Genomic DNA, 24299 nt, shown 5'->3' on the forward strand with positions numbered 1-24299 from the left:
TCAAAAATGCTGCGGCTGCAACCCTGAGAACCCTGTTCACACGTCGCTACTTTTAAGCTGCGTGCAGCATGGAAAAGTAGCGGGCAGCAGGTTCGGCAGCTGCTACTTTTCGGGTTGCACCGTTGTTCACACGTCGCAGTACAAGAGTTGCGCAGTTTTTTGTACTGCAGCGCTGCAAAAGTAGCGACGTGTGACCGTACCTTAACAACCCAGCTTCTAGCCTTTACAGAGAGACCAACAGAAACAGTTGGGGTAAACCGAGATGTGACATAACCACTCGGTCGAACAGTACATATATTTGATGTAGATGGTTTAGAAGAAATATTCATAGTGTACATTAAATGGATACGTCACTTGATCAATTCTTTGATGTCATATGCAGAATTGTTCTTTGGCTGTTTTCTAAATCATTTATGCACAAATTTTATAACCTGTTTATGATATGTAACACATCTGCATTCTTTTAAGAATTTTTTGAAAGTTGCATACTCATAGTGACAAGTCTGAACTGTATGGCAGTTGCTTTGGAACTTGTCAGTGCATTTGCCGCAGTGTTTCCTGCACCTCTCACAATTTACAGACGCAAGATAATGCCTTTCTCTGGTCACTCTTCGCTGTAGTTTTGCTTAGTTTTTCATCTTTATTCATTTGCACATTTCTCTTGGCAGGAAAGTCAACAAACAAGAGTATTACCTGAAATTGAAGTAGAAAAGACGTAGCTCTAAGTGGCAGTCCTATAATGGTACAAGCTACTAACACAGGTGGTTCAAATTTAATCCAGACTTTGTTTTTTTGTTGGCATCTGTTAGTGCAGTCCCTACCTGGAGATCCGATTGAGGGACTATCTATAGATTGACAAATCGAACTGAAACCCTGACCGAGTTACTACGTGAGCGCTGGCTGTCTTGGGGAGGAGCAAGTGAGAAAGCACGGGGGGGGGGGAAGGGAGAGAGCACTATGCACTATGTACTTGCAGGTCCATTGACAGTTTGTCAAACCTGCTAACAAAAGCATTAAAAGGTTGATTAGTTGCCTGCAGTTCTAGGATAATGGAACCTTCCTAGCCGACAGTCGAGGCAAAAATGAAGAATCCGTTATTGTGGTAATACTGGAGAGTGGTTCTTCTATTGGTCGCGATGCCCACACACACCCTCTCAGATATTTACGTGGTGATTGGTGACTGAATGACGAGGAGTGAGGGAGAGAGAAGGAAGAAAGAGAGAGATTCCAGAAGTTGGCGTGTTTTACGGGGTTTTACTTGAAGTTGTCAAACTATACCTCCAGAGAATTTTACACTGCGGGACTCCATGTATCATAAGCAGTGAAAAATATAGTGGGACTGCGTTGGTATTAATGCAGGTTTCTGTGGGTACCTCTCTGTTACTTGTTAGCTTAAACAACAAGTTTAAACTCCCTCACCACTACAAGGTGAGTACCCACGAGGGAGATCTGGAACACATTCTTCTATACTGTCCATCCATAAACCACAAAAGACGTAAATTAAAATCATCAGTACCAGTTGCAGAAGATACAGCCCTGCAGTATATATTGACTACACTCCAACTCTGGCCACTAGCAACAGGCATCTATAATGAACACCGATCAAAATATCCCTCATTTCTCGTGAAAAACAACAACCGAATGGACTACAGTGAACTTTATGTTGTCAGCAAACAGCTGGATACATTAAGAAGATTGATTGATTTGTTTTTGTTAACATAACATAATACACAAACAATTCAATTCTTGATTATTTTCCAAAATAGTCCGCCAGCATATCGGTGCAGTTCTGCCAGTGGCCAGGTAACTTCCTTATTCTTTCTTGAAAGGTTATATCTTTGTTTGGTTGTGCTGCCATTTCCGCACTTCTTTCATCATCAGGTCATTTGTTGCAAGTGTTATACTTTGTAAGCTTTTCTTCAGTTGTGTGAACAGGTGAGAGTAGCTTGCATGGTGGTAGATCGGGGCTTATGGAACATGTGGCAGCACTTTCCAGCCAAGTTAGGTAGGAGTATCTTGTGTGATTTCTGCGCATTAAGGATGGGCGTTGTTATGAAGGAGGATAATGCCATTAGACAATAATTATTTTCCTTTGGAAAATGTATTATTTATCTTTCTTGTGTTAAATTTTATATTACATTGTTAACATATTTCAGCCTGTTATTGACCATCTTCAGAACTGGTTGTTGCTGGTCTTGGCGCCTTTTGTTTTGTTTCCTGTGAGGATGGGTTTGTGTAGTGTAATGTGGAATCAAAGATTGTGTGTGTTCTGAAATCGAGTTATGTGTTGAGAATTTCATTTGGATGTGTTTTCGTGTGTCTGTATATTTCGTATTGTTCTAGTGTGTTTAGTTTCTGGCTTTTTGGTTGGATGTGTAGAATTTCCATGTCTGTGTTGATGTCTCTGTAGGTGTGGTTATCATTTGTGATGTGTTCTGCATATGTGGAAGTGTTTTGTAATTTTTTTTATGGCTGTGATGTGTTCTTTATAACGTGTTTGAAATGATCTGCCTCTCTGTCTTATGTAGAAGTTGTTGCAGGTGATACATTTGAGTTTGTATACGCCTGTGTGGTTGTATTGGTTTGTTTGTGTGTTGAGATGTTTTTGTAGAGTAAATAGTAAAACCAAGAATATTATTTGTTCTGTATGTGATGTTATAATTTGTTTTCTTCAATGAGTTTGCAATCTTGTGTGTGTTTTTGTTTTCGTATGTTAGTGTGATGTATTTTTTGTGTTCTTGTGGTCAGCACAATATTTATTGACTTTCAGTTAGCATATGACTCTGTTTGGAGAAATAAATTATTACTAAAACTCCAGAAATTAGGTATCTCCAGCAATATGTTCAGATGGATATCAGAATTCCTTAGTCAAAGATTCATTGCCACTAAATTCAATAATTCACTTTCTAGTTATAGACAAACATATCGAGATCTACCTCAGGGCGCTGTCCTCAGCACAACTTTATTCAATATTTATATAAATGACTTACCCTCCCTATTAGAGGAATCAAACAATATGAAATATACAAACACACAAAAACACATCCAAATGAAATTCTCAACACATAACTCAATTTCAGAACACACACACTCTTTGACTCCACATTACACTATACAAACACACTCCCACAGGAAACAAAACAAGAGGCGCCAAGACCAGCAACAACCAGTTCTGAAGATGGCCAATACCAGACTGAAACATGTTAACGAGGTAATATAAAATTTAACACAAGAAAGAGAAATAATACGTTTTCCGAAGTGATATAGTGTTAAAGTTGTGGAAAACAATTATACATCTTGATTACACATTTGCTGAACCTTATGGCTTGTTTCGGTTTGTCTTTCAGATCACTGTAGTATTCTGCATTCATTATTTGTTGATGTATGGAAAAATTGTTTAATAATGGCTCTTCCATGTTCCACTACTCACTACTGGCGAAACTGAATATTTCCATTTCTTGCTAGCAACTTCAGGAGTGTATTGACATAAGTCTCTCAACTCTATCCAGGAACTCGTGATCCTTTGGTTGTGGCACTGGAGATGTTAGGAACAGAGTTCAACAAGTCTTGCATTGTTTACTTGAGTTAGATTTCTGGGCCTGTATTTACACACACTTTTGAAAATTTGAGTAGTAGTGAATAATTTGCTCGATGCTGATACTTAATTTCTTTAACAGTTAATTAACACTTATTCTTCTTTTGATTTTCAAAATAAGCTCTTAAATTCATTGACAGAAGTCACAAACATGCAGGATGTGGCACGTTATAAACTGTAATGTACCCATATTTATACTGTTTTCGCTGTAAGAAAAATCCTAATGTAAACATAAACACGTTGCTGTCATAGCCGTGATTGGCTCCCAGTCGAAACACTCACATGACGCAGGAAAATATAGTTCGTATTTGGAAACCACAATCTTGTATTATTTGAAAATAAAAAGTTGAATTCTAGTTGTTAAATATGATGAAACATTTAACTTCACTCTTGTGTAAAATGCTATGTAAAAGAAAAGCTACTTTTATATTTTGTTATGTACTATGAATGCAGATGAATACCAACAGTAATACCGAGGTAGTCTGTTCTTGTAACAAGCTGGCGTTACTTGAGCTCGTAGTTGTTCACATAAGCACGCGGTACTGTAGTATGGCTTCGGTATCCTCAACTGTCCATTGTGAAGACAAAAGACTTAAAAATAATTTAATTGCAGTAATTATAAAGTAAATGTTTCCTAAGCAAACGAATGCATAGTAGTGAGGTTAGGCCTACTTGACGAGTAACGGGAAATGTAATCTTCATCTTACAATGTTTTGGTGACGTGTACACGTCCGTTGATGTGACATATTAATGAATGAAAGGATAATTCCAAGCCTTTGGCATGAGACGAACTGGATAGCTCAGTGGTAGAGCGCCTGACCGGAGAACAGGAAGTCGCAGGTTTGATTCCCACTCGAGGTTGTGAAATTTTTCTTTCATATCATGGCATGATTGTGACTATAATAGTATTTAAATTCATTAACGGGAAATGTTTAACATGAAATAGAATGTACAACAGTAGGTGGGAACATGTACTGAGAATCTATGGCGCCAAACAGCGGCCAATGAAGCCTCACTTCAGTCACGTGCTATTGTTTACATTAGGATTTTTCTTACAGCGAAAAGATTATAGATGATTTGCTTCACTCATAGACTATTGAATTAAGCAAACAGTTTTTCTGGAAATGTGCTACAAGTCTTCAATGAATTTCAGCACTCTCGATTTCTACCATATTGTGAAACATGATGATAAATTGCTGTGAAACAGCATTCCATACATACATATATCTTCCATATTTGTTTTCTCGTACTAATTAACAGAAACAAAAGATGGAAAATGGAAAAATGAAAGCTTGTATAACAGACTAAGCCTACCTAGGATTTATTATTTTGAGTAAATATTATTTCAATAACAAATAGAGTCTGGAACAAATTTGAATCATCCACATATATTGTAATGTTGCTGACGTCTGAACTTTGGTATATACAAGAGCTGTTTTTAAAGTAAGGACCATTTTGCAATAAAACATTAACTACGAAATATTTTGGGCACTTTATTTTTTCTCAGATTTAGCTACTTTTCTATGTAGTTGCCGTTGTTATTGAAAAATTTGTCATACCATGAGACAAGTTTCTGTAGACTCTCCCCATAGAAGCCCCCATTCCTGGACCGCTGTTTTCACTTCGTCATCGGTGTTGAAATCCTTGCCAGCGAGGAACCTCTTGAGATGGAGAAAGACGTGGTAGTCTATTGATGCCAAGTCTGGACTGTATGGGGGAGCTGATTCACTTGCTGCCATCCAAAAGATTCGACTGGAGCTTGCATTGAAGTAGCAGTATGGGGTCTTGCGTTGTTATGAAGCAAAAGAACACTGCTGACAGCAAGCATTTCAACACCGACGATGAAGTGAAAATAACAGTCCAGGAATGGTTATCATCTCAAGCGGCAGATTTCTATAAGAAGAAACTTGTCTCCTGCTATGACTTGGTGGTGTTTGGGTAAAGGGAGATGTCATAAAAATGAGTTTTGACATAAATGGAAATAAACTGCAGACTCTTATTGCAAGTAATTTTCTACATAAATAAAACACATCAAATGCTAGTATTATTTTGATTTTTGAACATCACCTTGTAGAATTTAACCTATGTAAATAATTGATTAAATGGCGATCTTACTTGTGTTAATTACGTAAGCATGTGCGGCTTACAGCTGTTTCGGTGCTATTCACACCATCTTCAGAGCGTACTAGATCTCGGCGCTATCTCAACTTCGCTGCCTGTTGTGTGGGTGCGTTCAGTGTGATGAAGAGTTGTGTCAAATAGTGTGTGTGAATAATTTCAAGGGAAAAAATGTTCCGGGGCCGGGTATCGATCCCGGGACCTCTGGTTGAACGTACCAGCGCTCTGCCAACTGAGCTACCAGGGAACTCCACCCGACACCGTCTCAACTTTTCCCTTTATATCCACACAACTCGCGTGGGCTGACGAAACTCCAGAGACCCTCATCGGAACAATTTTTCCCTTGAAATTATTCAAATCTGCTTTACAGGAAGCTTTACCTGAAAGACTAGATTTGTAAATAAGTGTGTGTGTTCTGAAATTGATTATTTATATTCAAGTGTTAAAAGTAGTGTACGAAAAATTCAACATGGATTAACCTATGCATTCACCTGGAGAACAAAACTTCATTTGCACAAAAAATGACAACCCCCTTTACTTGAACACCATCAAAATGTTGCAGTAACAATGACAACTACATAGCAAAGTAGCTAAATGTATGTAGTGTCTGAGAAAAAAATAAAATACTCAAAGTGTTTTGTAGGTTATGTTTTATTGCAAAATGGTCCTAACTTTAAAAGTAACCCTTGTACCTGCATTACTGCCAATACGAAAAAGTAAATTTATGGAACAGGAAAGTGAGGTAATTATCATTTAGTTCATTCACTGGAAGATAATAAAATGGGTTCTGCTATTTGTGTAAATTGTCAAGACGAAGTTAAAATGTTATTTGGACTATTTTCGTATTTATCTCATGGAACAGTATATTCAATTAATCTAGACTAACTTAATAAACCCATCCCATCGTAATATAACGTGAGAAAGAGGTTTTATTTATAAAAGAATAATCCATAGCAACCAAAGCGATATCTTAGTTTCTAAAAATAATAGTCTCTATATTGACTTCTTACTTTCATGAGGAATGTAAGATGAAACCCAAATTCTTGAATTAGTATATTATGCAGATATCACCATTCTCTTTAGATTAAATAGACTATACTGTAAGTGTAAAATACGTATAAAATTTAATGGGCTAAGATAGACTGCAAAGAATTGTAGATTGCATTTTGAAATAGGATAGACCACAGTGCAGGGAGAAAAGTTGTTCTGTCTCTCATCTGGTGTAATTGATAAGTTATTTAACATAAGTGAGCCAAATCTTGCCATTTGACATGCATTTGAACTACGTTTCATATGGTAATTTACTGTGATAAACTGAACAGGTGCTACGAGAAGATGTGCTGTTGAGTTTCAAACACAAAATACATACATATAAACTTATTTGTTTATTTACTTGCAGCCTCATTTCCTATGAAGTCTGTATCTCAAGGTATTTCCATTCCAAAAAGTTTTTGAATGAATGAATGAGGATAATTATATATCAGTGAATAAATTAATTAATCAGTTAATATTGCAATGGTAAGGACACAATATTTCCAGATAATATCCTCAGTATTGCTGTATGTGGTAATTTATATGCCAATCTTTTGGTACTGATGCATCTCCTTCCATCGCTGTCTTCTTCACTGTCAGTTCTTCCAAAGGTTGTTTTCCTTTCCATTCCTCAGAGTGAATGTGTAAACTTAAAAAATCATAGTCACAATCACAACAAAACTCCCAACAACATCACTATTATTGGCATCACAATCAAATGATTACAACAAAAGATTAAAATTATCACCATCACAATATACTCAGATGTTCAACGCCTAACAACTGTGGAAATGAGATTTCTAAGGAGGACTGCCGGCTACAGCTTGCTTGACCACAAAAGGAATGAACTAATTACAAAAGAATTGAAAATTACACCTATTTATGAACATCTCAACCACTATAGACAAAAATGGCTTAACCATGTCAATAAGATGGATTGTTCCAGACTCCCAAGACAAATTCTCCGCTATATACCACATGGAAGACGATCTTTGGGACACCCCCGGAAAAGATGGACGGAGACCGTAACAGGCCACTAGGCCTAATATCTACAAAGGACGATGATGATGACCATCACAATATATACTCCAGCCATCACTATAACAATAACTGCAATCACCATAAAACATACAAATGTCACTATCACAACAAATGTTAAACAGCCATAAGAAAACTTACAGCAATCACTGTCACAAAAAAGCATTACCATTACAATCATAATTAATCATAAGTCATGACCATCACAACAAAACGCACAACCATAATAATAATAATAATAATAATAATAATAATAATGATAATAATAATACATTACGACAATACCGGTACCTATAATTTATAACTATCACCAGCACAACAAAACCTTTAATCATCACAATAAAAACGACATTTATCATCACAACAAAAACTACAATTATTACTTACTTACTTACAAATGGCTTTTAAGGAACCCGAAGGTTCATTGCCGCCCTCACATAAGCCCGCCAGCGGTCCCTATCCTGAGCAAGATTAATCCAGTCTCTATCATCATACCCCACCTCCCTCAAATCCATTTTAATATTATCCTCCCATCTACGTCTCGGCCTCCCTAAAGGTCTTTTTCCCTCCGGTCTCCCAATTAACACTCTATATGCATTTCTGGATTCGCCCATACGTGCTACATGCCCTGCCCATCTCAAACGTCTGGATTTAATGTTCCTAATTATGTCAGGTGAAGAATACAATGCGTCCAGTTCTGTGTTGTGTAACTTTCTCCATTCTCCTGTAACTTCATCCCGCTTAGCCCCAAATATTTTCCTAAGCACCTTATTCTCAAACACCCTGAACCTATGTTCCTCTCTCAGAGTGAGAGTCCAAGTTTCACAACCATACAGAAGAACCGGTAATATAACTGTTTTATAAATTCTAACTTTCAGATTTTTGGACAGCAGACTGGATGATAAGAGCTTCTCAACCGAATAATAACACGCATTTCCTATATTTATTCTGCGTTTAATTTCCTCCCGAGTGTCATTTTTATTTGTTACTGTTGCTCCAAGATATTTGAATTTTTCCACCTCTTCGAAGGATAAATCTCCAATTTTTATATTTCCATTTCGTACAATATTCTGGTCACGAGACATAATCATATACTTTGTCTTTTCGGGATTTACTTCCAAACCGATCGCTCTACTTGCTTCAAATAAAATTTCCGTGTTTTCCCTAATCGTTTGTGTATTTTCTCCTATTATCACAATATAAACCACAATCATTGCTATTATAACAAAACCTACAACCACTGCTCTCACAACAAAAACTACCGTCACAATAAAAGCTACAATTGTTACTATGACAACGAAACCTACAACCATCACCATTACAACAAAAAACTAGTCACTAGCATTGCAATAGAAACTAAAAACCATCATCACTATCACAACAAAGAAACTATCATTATTACAACAAAGTTACAAAAATCTCCATTCCAGCAAAAATTAATAATCATCACAAAAAAGCATACAACCATAATCATCACAAGAATCACAACCATTGCAACAATAAAAACCAAAACCATGGTTATCACATTATAACAAAAAGTAATTACTACCATTGTGACAACAACAGCAATTGCAACGAAACCACAATCACACAACTACTGCTACCACTATAACCATCACCACTATCCTCATTTGCACAATTACCCCAATATAAGATAAAACCTACTGTTACAACCACAGAAACCAAAATTACGACCATGGTCACTCCCATCATGACTTCCAAACCCTTACCTCCACTCCAATCCCCATACCACCAAGAACACAATTACTATTTTTATCTTTTAACTCATTCAGTCCCTATGAAAGATGGAGCAGTAGATTCATCAGTAGTGGGATTTTCTAGTCATATGTTCACCAAGGATAATACAAGACTGCCTCTTCACGTAACAAAGTACAAGCCACAAGGACGCCGAAGAATTCGTAGACAGCTGAAAAAGGTCAAGTTAGGCCTTATTCATGATGGATGAAGGAGAAGTGTTCAGCAAGGTGCAAGATCACTGCTTGAGGTAATACTATCGACAGAAAATTTCTGTGGGAAGGAGGTAAATGTTCACTTCTCTTACAGGAAATGAACCCGTGTTCTTCCAATATGTAATGTTTCTTAAAGAAATTAGTGTTGAAAATTCTAGAACGATAATAAATTCTTTTGCCATATCATTTTTCACCTAAAAACATGTACATAAATTATGTAAATATCTGTTACAGCAGCATAATTTGTAGTTAAATGATGTGATTAATAAATACAATAGATTTTTTAATTTAAATATTTATTGAAGTAAAATTTATACAGATCAATTTTCACTCTTTATTGAGATACATATCACCTAAGTCAACCTTTAAAAAATTTAAAATTTTATACAATGGGAAAAGTAACAGACATTATTAGAAATAACAGTTGTATTTCTCATTGCATTCAGCATTCATTCTCTACAAAAAAACATTTGAACAAATATCTAAAATATTTCTCTGTATAAAAATATGTATACTGTATAAATATATCTACTCTTTAATTTATAGCTACTATTTTAGATTAAATACATATTTACTGTGAAAATAAAAATAAAAGGTATTTAGTCTTAAGCGAAGATTTGTTCTATTCAATATTTTAATAAAATTCAAAACCTGTGACTAATTTTAAACGAAATGTTAACTGTTTCTAGTGTATTCAGAGTATGACAGTTATTAGACTGAGAATGTCTTGACTGTTGTGGGAATTTGTACAACAAATTTTGCATAGTAATACTTGTTTGCAGTGACTTAAAATATTTTTGTGCATTAAGTCAGATTCGTTGTTTGCTATTATATTTCAGCTCGACTAATTTTCGTTGTCAGCCTATTTTTAAGACTTTCGTAGTCAGTTGTGTATTGAAAATAATGACATTTTCATGTATTTTATATAATGTTTTGTTGATAAGCATTAGATGCTGAAAGATGACAGTTAAAGATAACATATATTGAATTTAATTCAAAGATATATGAAATTGGTTGCAAAGTTTTGCAAAAATAAGTACGGTAACATGGGAAGATATATATATATATATATATATATATATATATATGTAAAAGAGAGAGAGAGAGCTTCTGATATGCAATGAATCAGAGTTAAGTTCTCATATGAAATCAGAAAAAATTCTGGATGAAACTGCAATAAGCTTCCAGATTGAAAAGAAAATAGCATAATTGCAGAGAGAAGCATAGCTAATGCAGCTGGAAGGAGGTGAGTCATTGAATTATTTAAGTACGGTACTCGTATAGTTAATTTCATGATTGTCTTTTAATCTTTTCAGCTTAAGTAGCTGCTGAAGATGTGAATTCCGTACCACATGCTGGAGAATCTGTTACAGTGCTGAAGTCCATGATGAGGTAAGAGAAAAAGAGCAAGTTGAAATTAGTATTCTTATAATATGAGATATTAGATTTTCATGTAAGAGAAAAAGAGCAAGTTTAAATTGATATTTTTGTAATATGAGAGTTTAGATTTTCATATAAGAGAAAAAGAGGAAGTTGAAATTGTTTTTCTTATAATGTGAGATTTTAGATTTTCATGTAAAAGAAATAGAGCAAGTTTAAATTGATATTCTTGTAATATGAGATTTTAGATTTTCATGTAAGAGAAAAAGAGGAAGTTGAAATTGTTATTATTATAATATGAGATTTTAGATTTTCATGTAAAAGAAATAGAGCAAGTTTAAATTGATATTCTTGTAATATGAGATTTTAGATTTTCATGTAAGAGAAAAAGAGCAAGTTGAAATTGTTGTTCTTATAATATGAGATTTTAGTTTTTCATGTAAGAGAAAGAGAGCAAGTTAAAATTGATATTCTTATAATATGAGATTTTAGTTTTTCATGTAGAAGAGAGAGAGAGCAAGTTTAAATTGCTATTCTTATAATATGAGATTTTAGTTTTTCATGTAAAAGAAAGAGAGCAAGTTTAAATTGATATTCTTGTAATATGAGATTTTAGATTTTCATGTAAAAGAAAGAGAGCAAGTTTAAATTGATATTCTTGTAATATGAGATTTTAGATTTTCATGTAAAAGAAAGCAAGTTTAAATTGATATTCTTATAATATGAGATTTTAGATTTTCATGTAAAAGAAAGAGAGCAAGTTTAAATTGATATTCTTGTAATATGAGATTTTAGATTTTCATGTAAGAGAAGAAGAGGAAGTTGAAATTGTTGTTCTTATAATATGAGATTTTAGTTTTTCAATGAAAAAGAAAGAGAGCAAGTTGAAATTGATATTCTTATAATATGAGATTTTAGTTTTTCATGTAAAAGAAAGAGAGCAAGTTGAAATTGATATTCTTATAATGAGATTTTAGATTTTCATGTAAGAGAAAGAGAGCAAATTGAAATTGATATTTTTATAATATGAGATTTTAGATTTTCATGTACGAGAAAAAGAGGAAGTTGAAATTGTTATTCTTATAATATGAGATTTTAGATATTCATGTAAAAGAAGAGAGCAAGTTTAAATTGATATTTTGTAATATGAGATTTTAGATTTTCATGTAAGAGAAAAAGAGCAAGTTTAAATTGTTGTTCTTATAATATGAGATTTTACATTTTCATGTAAAAGAAAGAGAGCAAGTTTAATTTGATATTCTTATAATATGAGATTTTAGATTTTCATGTAAAAAAAGAGAGCAAGTTTAAATTTATATTCTTGTAATATGAGATTTTAGATTTTCATGTAAGAGAAAAAGAGCAAGTTTAATTTGATATTCTTATAATATGAGATTTTAGATTTTCATGTAAAAAAAGAGAGCAAGTTTAAATTGATATTCTTGTAATATGAGATTTTAGATTTTCATGTAAAAGAAAGAGAGCAAGTTTAAATTGATATTCTTATAATATGAGATTTAAGATTTTCATGTAAAAGAAATAGAGCAAGTTTAAATTGATATTCTTGTAATATGAGATTTTAGTTTTTCATGTAAGAGAAAAAGAGGAAGTTGAAATTGTTGTTCTTATAATATGAGATTTTAGTTTTACATGTAAAAGAAAGAGAACAAGTTTAAATTGATATTCTTATAATATGAGATTTTAGATTTTCATGTAAAAGAAAGAGAGCAAGTTTAAATTGATATTCTTATAATATGAGATTTTAGATTTTCATGTAAGAGAAAGAGAGCAAGTTAAAATTGATATTATTATAATATGAGATTTTAGATTTTCATGTAAAAGAAATAGAGCAAGTTTAAATTGATATTCTTGTAATATGAGATTTTAGATTTTCATGTAAGAGAAAAAGAGCAAGTTGAAATTGTTGTTCTTATAATATGAGATTTTAGTTTTTCATGTAAGAGAAAGAGAGCAAGTTAAAATTGATATTCTTATAATATGAGATTTTAGTTTTTCATGTAGAAGAGAGAGAGCAAGTTTAAATTGCTCTTCTTATAATATGAGATTTTAGTTTTTCATGTAAGAGAAAGAGAGCAAGTTAAAATTGATATTCTTATAATATGAGATTTTAGTTTTTCATGTAGAAGAAAGAGAGCAAGTTTAAATTGATATTCTTATAATATGAGATTTTAGATTTTCATGTAAAAGAAAGAGAGCAAGTTTAAATTGATATTCTTGTAATATGAGATTTTAGATTTTCATGTAAAAGAAAGCAAGTTTAAATTGATATTCTTATAATATGAGATTTTAGATTTTCATGTAAAAGAAAGAGAGCAAGTTTAAATTGATATTCTTGTAATATGAGATTTTAGATTTTCATGTAAGAGAAGAAGAGGAAGTTGAAATTGTTGTTCTTATAATATGAGATTTTAGTTTTTCATGTAAAAGAAATAGAGCAAGTTTAAATTGATATTCTTGTAATATGAGATTTTAGATTTTCATGTAAGAGAAAAAAAGGAAGTTGAAATTGTTGTTCTTATAATATGAGATTTTAGTTTTTCATGTAAGAGAAAGAGAGCAAGTTAAAATTGATATTCTTATAATATGAGATTTTAGTTTTTCATGTAGAAGAGAGAGAGCAAGTTTAAATTGCTCTTCTTATAATATGAGATTTTAGTTTTTCATGTAAGAGAAAGAGAGCAAGTTAAAATTGATATTCTTATAATATGAGATTTTAGTTTTTCATGTAGAAGAGAGAGAGCAAGTTTAAATTGCTCTTCTTATAATATGAGATTTTAGTTTTTCATGTAGAAGAAAGAGAGCAAGTTTAAATTGATATTCTTATAATATGAGATTTTAGTTTTTCATGTAAAAGAAAGAGAGCAAGTTGAAATTGATATTCTTATAATGAGATTTTAGATTTTCATGTAAGAGAAAGAGAGCAAATTGAAATTGATATTTTTATAATATGAGATTTTAGATTTTCATGTAAGAGAAAAAGAGGAAGTTGAAATTGTTATTCTTATAATATGAGATTTTAGATATTCATGTAAAAGAAGAGAGCAAGTTTAAATTGATATTTTGTAATATGAGATTTTAGATTTTCATGTAAGAGAAAAAGAGCAAGTTTAAATTGTTGTTCTTATAATATGAGATTTTACATTTTCATGTAAAAGAAAGAGAGCAAGTTTAATTTGATATTCTTATAATATGAGATTTTAGATTTTCATGTAAAAAAAGAGAGCAAGTTTAAATTTATATTCTTGTAATATGAGATTTTAGATTTTCATGTAAGAGAAAAAGAGCAAGTTTAATTTGATATTCTTATAATATGAGATTTTAGATTTTCATGTAAAAAAAGCGAGCAAGTTTAAATTGATATTCTTGTAATATGAGATTTTAGATTTTCATGTAAAAGAAAGAGAGCAAGTTTAAATTGATATTCTTATAATATGAGATTTTAGATTTTCATGTAAAAGAAATAGAGCAAGTTTAAATTGATATTCTTGTAATATGAGATTTTAGTTTTTCATGTAAGAGAAAAAGAGGAAGTTGAAATTGTTGTTCTTATAATATGAGATTTTAGTTTTTCATGTAAAAGAAAGAGAGCAAGTTTAAATTGATATTCTTGTAATATGAGATTTTAGATTTTCATGTAAGAGAAAGAGAGCAAGTTAAAATTGATATTTTTATAATACGAGATTTTATAATATGAGATTTAAAATTTTCGTGGTGGTTAGATTTGTGAAGAATAATTTGGTGTTGTGAACCATGTGTTATATTTATTACCGTGGACAATCAGAACTGTTTACAGTTTCTACCATTGGGATTGTAATAGTCGACAATCTACTCTTTTGAGTTTGTGGTACTTTTTGAATCACTGTGTGCCTATAGTTTAATTGAAAGAAAAATGATTTGGTGGGAATTTGACCTTCAGGAATATCTTCATTGTCTCACTAAGCTGAATTTATATAACAGGTACACACATGCTAGATGGTGAACATAATATAATCTTGTAAGGCAGTGCTAATGCAGGAAAAACTGATTTCGCTAGTCAGAGAAGTCTATATGACCTTGATCAAGCATATGTGTACTTACATAAGGTGTTCCACTCGTTATACTTTTCTCAGGATTAAAGTTTTTGCAGATGTCATGACATTTGTGACAAATTGACTATTATTGCATTTTAATTCAGAGCACCTCGCTTTCTACTAGCAATGTCATTTCACTGCTTCCCCATTATAGCCATGTTATAGTTCATCGTCTCTGAATATCTGCTTATAGTTGTGAAAGGGATGTCAGGGTTTGCAGCAAGTGGACCACTCTATGCAGGATGGAAGTAATATAACTGCAGATTTTAACAGCTTATTCCTTCGATAGAGTCCAACAAAATTTCTAGTACTGTATTAGTCCTAAATGAATACTTTTCTCAGAAAAAAAATAATTTTCCCATAAATGTTAACTAATGCAGATTTCTTCGCAATAAAGCCATTAATTCTCTTGCCCTCCCATATTTCTCACATAGTAGATTTAGAAGGAAGGATTGGACATCATTGAAGATGATTCTGATCCATTTCTTCCTAAAGACTGTGGGCAAAGTGGTGAAGAAATAATTCCAATTTTGTTTAAAGGACAAAAATGTTAAGACTGTTATACTTGATAATTACCTTTGTACGATTCTGATTTTTACCCTTACCATTAGAGAAACGTAACGGAAATGATTTAATGCGTTGTAGTTTTTAAATAAAATGGATGGTTTTCTTGCAAATTAAAATTATTACCATGTACCGTTATTTCCTGCCATTAGGAAGTGTCGTAACCCTACTACAGTGACTAAGGGATGAAATGCTCCTATTAAGATCTATAGTCCCGTCGCACTAATTTCCGGCAGCCAATCGCATTGCAGGTCGGCTACATTTAAACGTGTGCGTCTTGTGATTTGCTTATGAAGACGATATTCATTTCCTAAGGCTCGATAAATACTTAATATAATCGCCCGCCATTTTGGCTCTTTCGTCGGCGTTGGCAGAAAGCACATGAAGACGTTATTTGCCGCTCAATTATTTGCTGAATTACAGTGCGTTGGATTTATCATCATAAGAGCTACGACATGATAATGTTTAACAGTGTGTCAAATAGATTCCTCGTATGGTAGCTCGACAACGAAAGAACAAAAATGGCGAACGATACTACCTACCTAGACTTTATAGAGCCTTCACTTCCTAAGACGTAAGCAAAGAGAAGGAGTCACTCCAGGAAGAACAGCGTCGCGACTTTAGTTCGTTTGTGTATTCATGGATGAGCTGGTGATGCGCTGTTGCCAAACTACACAGACTGTCTAATTTTCTAATAAATTAATCATGCACTTGACAATATGAAACGCATAACAGGTTTTTTTTATTTATTTTAATGTATTCTATTATCCCTTTCAATTTGCACAGTTATATTACTTCCACGCTGTATATAGCTCAGCCTTAAAGGTGTATAGGCAGTGCTTTCATATTTTCCTTAAATGTTATCCTATGACTCTTTGTAATATTATTGCAAATACGAAGAGGACTGCTGCTACAGTGTTGATAGAGGGTGATGCATTACAGAGGTCTCCCTGGCAGAAACACATGTAGACTTTCCTGTGGTTCCATGTGATGTAGTCACATCTTTCCTCATTGTCTGATGGACCTCGCTGCAAACACATACGCTGAGTTGCAACTCCATATTCTGAAAGAAAAAGTTAATAAATTTTATAGTAACAGTATTAACAACAGCAATTCTGTAGCCAAATTTTTTCTGGTAATTTTCGATTTTCCAAAAATAATTGGTATTAACATGTATAATTAACCATCCTGAAACCGAAAATCGCTTTTTTGAAATGTTTGTTTGTATGTCTGTCTGTCTGTCTGGATGTTTGTTACCTTTTCACGCGATAATGGCTGAACCAATTTGTATGAAAATTGGAATATAAATTAAGTTCATTGTAACTTAGATTTTAGGCTATATGGCATTCAAAATACTTTATTTAAAAGGGGGGTTATAAGGGGGCCTGAATTAAATAAATCGAAATATCTCGCTTATTATTGATTTTCATGAAAAATGTTACATAACAAAAGTTTCTTTAAAAATAATTTCCGATAAGTTTTATTCTATACAAAAGTTTGATAGGACTGATATTTAATGAGATAAATGAGTTTTAAAATTAAAATAACTGCCATCTAAGGCGGTGTAATGGAATAAAAAACAAATGACTTCGTCTATAAGGGGCCTTGGACAGCAACAATCGAAAGCTATGAATGATAGCCTACGGAGAATGTTACTGTGTTTGTATGAAGTAATATCGGAAGCTAAATTAACCGATTTGTATAATTAATTGTTATTTCACCATTGGAAAGTGTAGTTTCACTAGATGGACATAATGCTATAATGTTATTACAGTAACTTCTGAGTGAATTGAGGACAGGTAAGATTAAAATAGCTTCTTATGCACAGAAAACTTGATAGGCTATTCTGTATATTCCTTTCCTGTATTTGTTAAAATATAATGTTTATGTATTCATTCATTTTAATGTCAGAGAATTAACGAACAACGAGAGTGTATTGATTTAGTACGCACTAATAGTATGTTAGCTTAGCATCCCATTATTTTATAATCCAAATTTTAACAATACTCAATTGAATCGTGTTAAAATACATATGCATTAAATGCAATGCAAAAAAAACTGGGTAATGAGCCAAGCAGATTATGTTGCACTGTTTAAAAGTTCTTCCTCCTGAGATTCAAGAGCCCCCATAACAAATAAAAAACTTACTTATCGGAGTACATCCGTTATCAACACACTTTTTATATAATATAATATACTATAATTTAATATAATATAATATAATATAATATAATATAATATAATATAATATAGTATAATATAATATAATATAATATAATATAATTTAAGGTATTTAAGTTATTTGAAGGGTTCAGAACCATAGTGGCCGAAGCGCCATTTACTGAATACGTAGAAAACAAGGGTTAAAATTAAGTTATTACCATAATTCAATGGAAAACATATAGCAAGTAAAATAAAGTATACACATTAAATCTAAATGATGTCAATGTTCATTAAGCTATGGTTGCATGTAATAAAAATTAAGAAACATATTAAAGGAATTGTCATTGCACCAAATGAGTGTCTCTGGACCAAAATGATCGCATTTAAATTATTTAAATAAAATTTAAATTAAGTAACATAATAAACGATTTATCCTTCTATCAAACACAAATGTTCCCTGGATCAAATGTCCTATTTTAATTATGTAATTACTTTATATTTATTTCTAACGGGTGCAGCGGAGCGAACGGGTTCGGCTAGTAATAATAATAATAATAATAAACAAAGACAACGACGACAACAACAGTGGCTAGAGAAGTGTTACAGATTTATTCAGTTACACAACAACGAGAAAAGAAATTCCAAAGTACCCTATACTCCTCGATTTTCCATGCGCTGTTTATCCAGTTTGCAGATTACCAATGCATGGAGGAGATATTGGATTATTTTGAAATTTTCTTGTGACTTATATACATTTTCGTGACCAATCTAACGTAGGTCGAATTAGCCTACTTGTGCTCGAAGAATAGAGAATATTCTTACCATCGTCCTTGAAGGAATTTCCTCCCTCTAGGAACTTGCCGCACCATCCCGAAGCACAGGGCACTGCTTCGACTCCTCTTTCTTGCTCTGCTTGCGTGAGATTTAGAGTGAATGGATCCTTGCAGGTTCCCAAGTCACCTCGGGAACGGCAATTGTAGCAACGTCGTAGAAGACCTATAACGCAAAGTACAAACATCATATCTCGTATATTTCGGTCCTTTTTTTTTTTTTTTTTTTTTTTTTTTGTGATTGCTGAAGTTTACATGTGGTTTTAGGTAATAGAAAGGTTTTGAATGAAGTCCAATCTAATAATAATAATAATAATAATAATAATAATTTTAATAATAATAATAATAATAATAATAATAATAATAATAATAATAATAACAAAAAACTTGGCATATTTAAGTACCTATCTAAGAGTTCTCACATCATCCAGTATAAAAAATACGGAAATATAAGAACGAAAAAGCACATAGAGAATTAGTAAGTGGCGAAGAAAACTAAATTTGATATAGGTACAGCAGAATCCGTTCGGATTAGGGAATGTTAGGATTTTCCGAAATTCTGTTTCCCAATGTCTTACATGTTCACATTCTTTCAGTATCCTGCGTATTATTTCTTATGCAGTTTAACATCGTGTAGTGCTTATTAAATAATGCTCTGGCTATTATTTGTAATAGTAAAAATTTCAGTCCGAACCTTACGGGAAATTTATACTTATGAGTATTTTTTTTCAAACAATACGTAATCGAAATCTAGTTAAAATTTGCGTTACGTTTTCCTTGTTCTCCCGATCGCATTAACCGACATTTCAGACAATTAGGGTTTGGATTGGGGAGGTTCTGTTTACTCAGACGTTAGGATAATTTAGAGTGGTATTCAGGTTACTTGACAGTCGGATCTACATAAAAACAAAAACGCGATTTCATTCACAGAGAAATGCGGGTCAGCGTCACGATTCCTGCTTTCAATTGTTTCATGTTGGCTGCTTTGCAAACTTAAACCTTCAAAGGTAAAAAAAAAATCGAAACAATCTATTATACAGGGTTTTAAAAAAATAACACATAATTGCAATTAAATTTTAATGAGGAGATTTTGGACAAAAAGCTCAAGACACGTCAAACCTTGTATTTAGAAAATATTTTTATGGAAACAGTCCCGCGCCGTGGCGTCGCGGTCTAAGGCATCCTGCCTAGGACTCGCGTTACGGAATGCGCGCTGGTTCGAGTCCTCATGGGAGAAGAAATTTTCTCATGAAATTTCGGTCAGTGTATGGGACCGGTGCCCACCCAGCATCGTGATGCACTTGGGGAGCTACGATAGGTAGCGAAATCCGGTTGCGAATACCAGCTATAACGGCTGGGGGGATCATCGTGCTAACCACACGATATCTCCATTATGGTTAGATGATCGTCCATCTCTGCTTCGGCATGTGAGCGTGAGGCCAGTAGCCGGCTGGTCGGTCTAGGCCCTTCACGGGCTGTAGCGCCACGGATTATTATTATTATTATTATTATTATTATTATTATTATTATTATTATTATTATTATTATTATTATTTTATGGAAACAAAATAGTTTTGCAACATTTGTGCGAGTTATGGCACCATCGAGAACATTTTAAAATTACATCTTATAATCACAGTCTAGTATATACAGTCTCGAAGCTCAATACGTAGTAAATATGCATCCATAGATAGTTGCTAACCACTAGGATCGCTAATATCGCCTCATTACAGACAATGCGAAATAGTACCGCACAGTCTATTGTTCCTAGCACCCTCATAAACTCAAGCTTCGTGACTGTATATACTAGACTATGCAACTAGGAACGTGGCAACGCGAACTTTTAAATCACAACCAACGATAATGTGTCTGTGGGGGATATGGACGTCAAAACGTGGCAAAGACTTTACAGCATAGAGAACATTTCTGTAGAACTTGATTCGCAATACTTCTCTTTCTGTGAAATGCGCTACTGATGCAGCCACACTTTTTATTCACAATTAATTCCTTGATATATATTTTAATTAGTTGTTTGGTACAGTTTTCAAGATGCCCTCTAACCTTTAAGTAAACTTTGATATCTGTTATCAAACCAACTAATTATTTGGTGGTATTTATAGGAATAAACGAAATGTAAGTCACGTATTATTCTTAAAGAGTAGCAATTCTAGCTATATATTTGGCGTTTAGGGTTCGATTTCCAGCATGGAAATGCAGGTTTATTTTACTTCCATTGGGAGTAGATGCACGTCCCTTGTCTTTTTTTTCTGTATGTATCGCTTGCAGATTTCTTGCTATATGAAAAGGGATTGCCGATATTTTTAAATATTTAAATTTCATAATTCTGACACGATTCAGGACGGAACTACCAAAGATTGATTATTGTTGAATTGTAAGATGTATAGTATATATAAAACACACTTCAGATTTAATCACCACTACCATCATCATCATAATCATCATCGGATGGTCGGATAGCTAAGTTGGCAGAGCAACTGGCTCCGGGATGGAAGATCCAAGGTTCAATCCCGGATGGATAGTGAGATTTCTATCTTTGTCAAACTTCGGAGACCATTTATTCTCTTGTCAAATTGAGTACGTGTCTTTCCTGAGAGTAAAAGGCGGGTTTAAGCTACAAAATAAATAATAATTGTCGCAAAAACTCACAAATGAAAAATTATATTTATGCAAATTGCGAATGATTTTGTAATATTATAAATAATTGTGCAGAAAGATAATAGTACATTATGCAACGAGCCTATAATGATAGTAATTAAGAAGAGAGTATGGATGTTTATGAAACGAGCGCAAGCGAGTTTCATAATTTTCATACGAGCTTCTTAATTACCATTATAGGCGAGTTTCATACGACTTTTTATGCTCGACCATATTTATAACTTGAAATTATTCAGATGTATGCATTTTATTTGTATCTGACAAGATCGGAAGTGACCTTGTTCTAGGTCGTGAATTGTGAGATGTGCGCAGACGCGAAAGTATTGATTTTTTTCCGAGGAACAATAATGTCATTGACCTTGATGTAATCCTGTTAAACTTGATATAACCTTGATTATTGAATTCGACATTGAAAAACGAGATGACAAATTGAATTTATTTGAATATTATTTACAATTAACGCTAATTATTATAGTAACAAAGCATAACCTTCTGCGACAGTATTGGATTTCCAGCCTCCGTAACTTTTCGCTAATTCTCTTTCGATTGCATATCCGAGAATAATCGATACTTGCTGTTTTATAACGATACAAAGCTGACTTGTCATTGGCTGAACACCTGTAAGCTGAGTTGTCATTGGCTGAAAACACCTGTACTTTAATGAGTAGGTGTACTTTAATGACATGCATTAAAGGACTGCTACCATGTGTATAATTCCTAGATTTCGGCATGGTCCAGCATAAAATTAATAAAGTATGCAAAAACAAAAAGTTATGTAATTTGTTTCTTGGTGTTTTATTACTTTCGATCCATCTTATCACACTCTAGTAAAGTAAATCATTAGACGTAGGTATGTTTAGAGTCAATTACTGCTGAATTTACTTCACATTAAAATATGGGCACTCTAAACAATGAAATTCTTTACTAGTAAGCCCTTCAAGATTTATTGTTAGCAGAGTGCCTACTCTTTTTACTGAAAGACGGTTTCTAATTCCAGTTTTTACAAGATTCATGCAACTAAAACCTCGGTCACAATTTACAGTATGCGATGGAATTATATAAACCTATTAGAAGAAATTGTTCACTTATTTTACATGAATTGCACCAACTCTTTGAAATAAATATTCCTGAACATCTATTGCTCAACACCTTTTTGAACATTGCCCATGCCATTAGCATTTCACTTAAATTCAGATTAGTTCAAACACATCTCTGATTTCATTTTCTCCATTACCATCTTCGTTTCTGAAGTCTAATGTGGTTATCGCATTTTTGCACATTTACATTAAAAGTTTGTTGCATTTTTAGAAGTCGAGTAGCAAAATGCGACAAATGCGACTGTGCCTTAAACCCTAGTAAAAGGCGGTCGAAACGTGGTACCGTCCACACCATCTGATTCTGTTGCCGAGATCATGGAAGTATGGAGCTGTTACTCCACGCCCTCATGCTCCATCATCATTAACTATAATCTACTTCACGAATTGAACCTTTCCGTCCACTCGTTCTTAGCCACACGTATGTGATATTGCCGTGAGAACAAACACATAGACTAGATAAATAACACCTATACCACAATTAGTGTTCGAATTGATAAAAATGTAGAGAGGACAACAATTTTATTTCTAGTTGATATACTAGTTTTTAATTTTTTTTTTCAAAGTACCGGTATTTATATAAATTATAACCTAGTTTTAAAGTTTATTCTGAAATTATGTATTATTATTATTGCTATTATTGTTGTTGTTAATGTCCATTTTAATTACTGTGGCACCTCACGTGTTTTATGGAACCATGATAACTCTTTTCTATCCTACCTTATGGTTTAATAGGTAGTCTATTAGATAATTCACAAATCATTTATGATATTGAGTGTTTATTCTATACATGGCCATATACATGGATGTACACGTCAATTAGGCCTACATAATAAATAAAACACAATAAAATTAAAAACACTACAAGTTAAAATTAAATTAAAATGAATAATATAATCAAGTCGTATTGCATATATCATAATTTGTGATTTAAGAATATAATCGTATTATGAAAACAAGTATAATATTTCTGATATAGTTCTAAAAAAAAAAAGACTGTGTAAAATGTTTTAATATGTTTACTAAAAGATTAACATTTTTAATATTAAAATCCATGTGATATTTACAAACGACAATAAGAATAAGCTCATTCGAGCACTATAGAGGAGAAAATGTTTTGACTGCCGCACAGAAAATAAAAGTTTTCGGAAATGCAATTTCAGAAAAAAATATCGTCATTCATACTGGTGTGATACTAATAATATTAAATAAAACGTATATTCAGAGAGGGGAATTTTCTTTCCCAGTTGGGAATGAACACAGGAATGCACAAGTTTGTAAGAAAAAATCTGGGCGGGGAAAATTCCCTGGCTTCTCCCCTTCAATTGGAACACAATGGAAGGGAATTGCTATAATATAGCTTACTGTAAAATCACCGTATTCAGGTCCAGATATTTATCTTGTAACTTTCAGAATGTGTCTGGTAGTTCGTTCAGCATACTATAATCAGTACTGAGTCTTTTTTTTTTTACGTAAATGACAGTCGAAGTGTTATCTTCTAGTACCGAAGTCGAGAAAACCTGATGTTCTACTCAACAGTGTGTACACGAACATTTCTACCTATATTACACTGCATATCGCGCTCTCTGATGCTCATCTTCATGAATACGTGAAATATGACTAAGGATTTAATACATGCATAGTGTTGTAAGAGTTTATATTTAGCAATGAGTCTATTATTACAATAAATTCCTTTAAACAAGAATATTTACAAATATTATTATTGGAATCCTTAAACTGTAGCATGC

General features: G+C 32.9%; 1 protein-coding gene across 1 annotated transcript in view; it reads right to left on the reverse strand.

The window, feature by feature from the left end:
* Positions 1 to 10618: 10618 nt before the first annotated feature.
* The window catches only part of rtv (QVR superfamily protein rtv), a 14433-nt gene continuing 752 nt past the window's right edge, over positions 10619 to 24299 (reverse strand). The window contains exons 2-3 of the mRNA XM_069824557.1: positions 18774 to 18947; positions 10619 to 16851 (exon numbers count right to left, since the gene is read on the reverse strand). Coding sequence (XP_069680658.1) covers positions 16649 to 16851; positions 18774 to 18947 — 377 coding nt within the window. The 3' untranslated portion in view covers positions 10619 to 16648. The remainder of the gene's footprint in view (positions 16852 to 18773; positions 18948 to 24299) is intronic.

The sequence above is a fragment of the Periplaneta americana genome, chromosome 4 (genome assembly GCF_040183065.1).
Source record: "Periplaneta americana isolate PAMFEO1 chromosome 4, P.americana_PAMFEO1_priV1, whole genome shotgun sequence".
NCBI classification, from domain to species: domain Eukaryota; kingdom Metazoa; phylum Arthropoda; class Insecta; order Blattodea; family Blattidae; genus Periplaneta; species Periplaneta americana.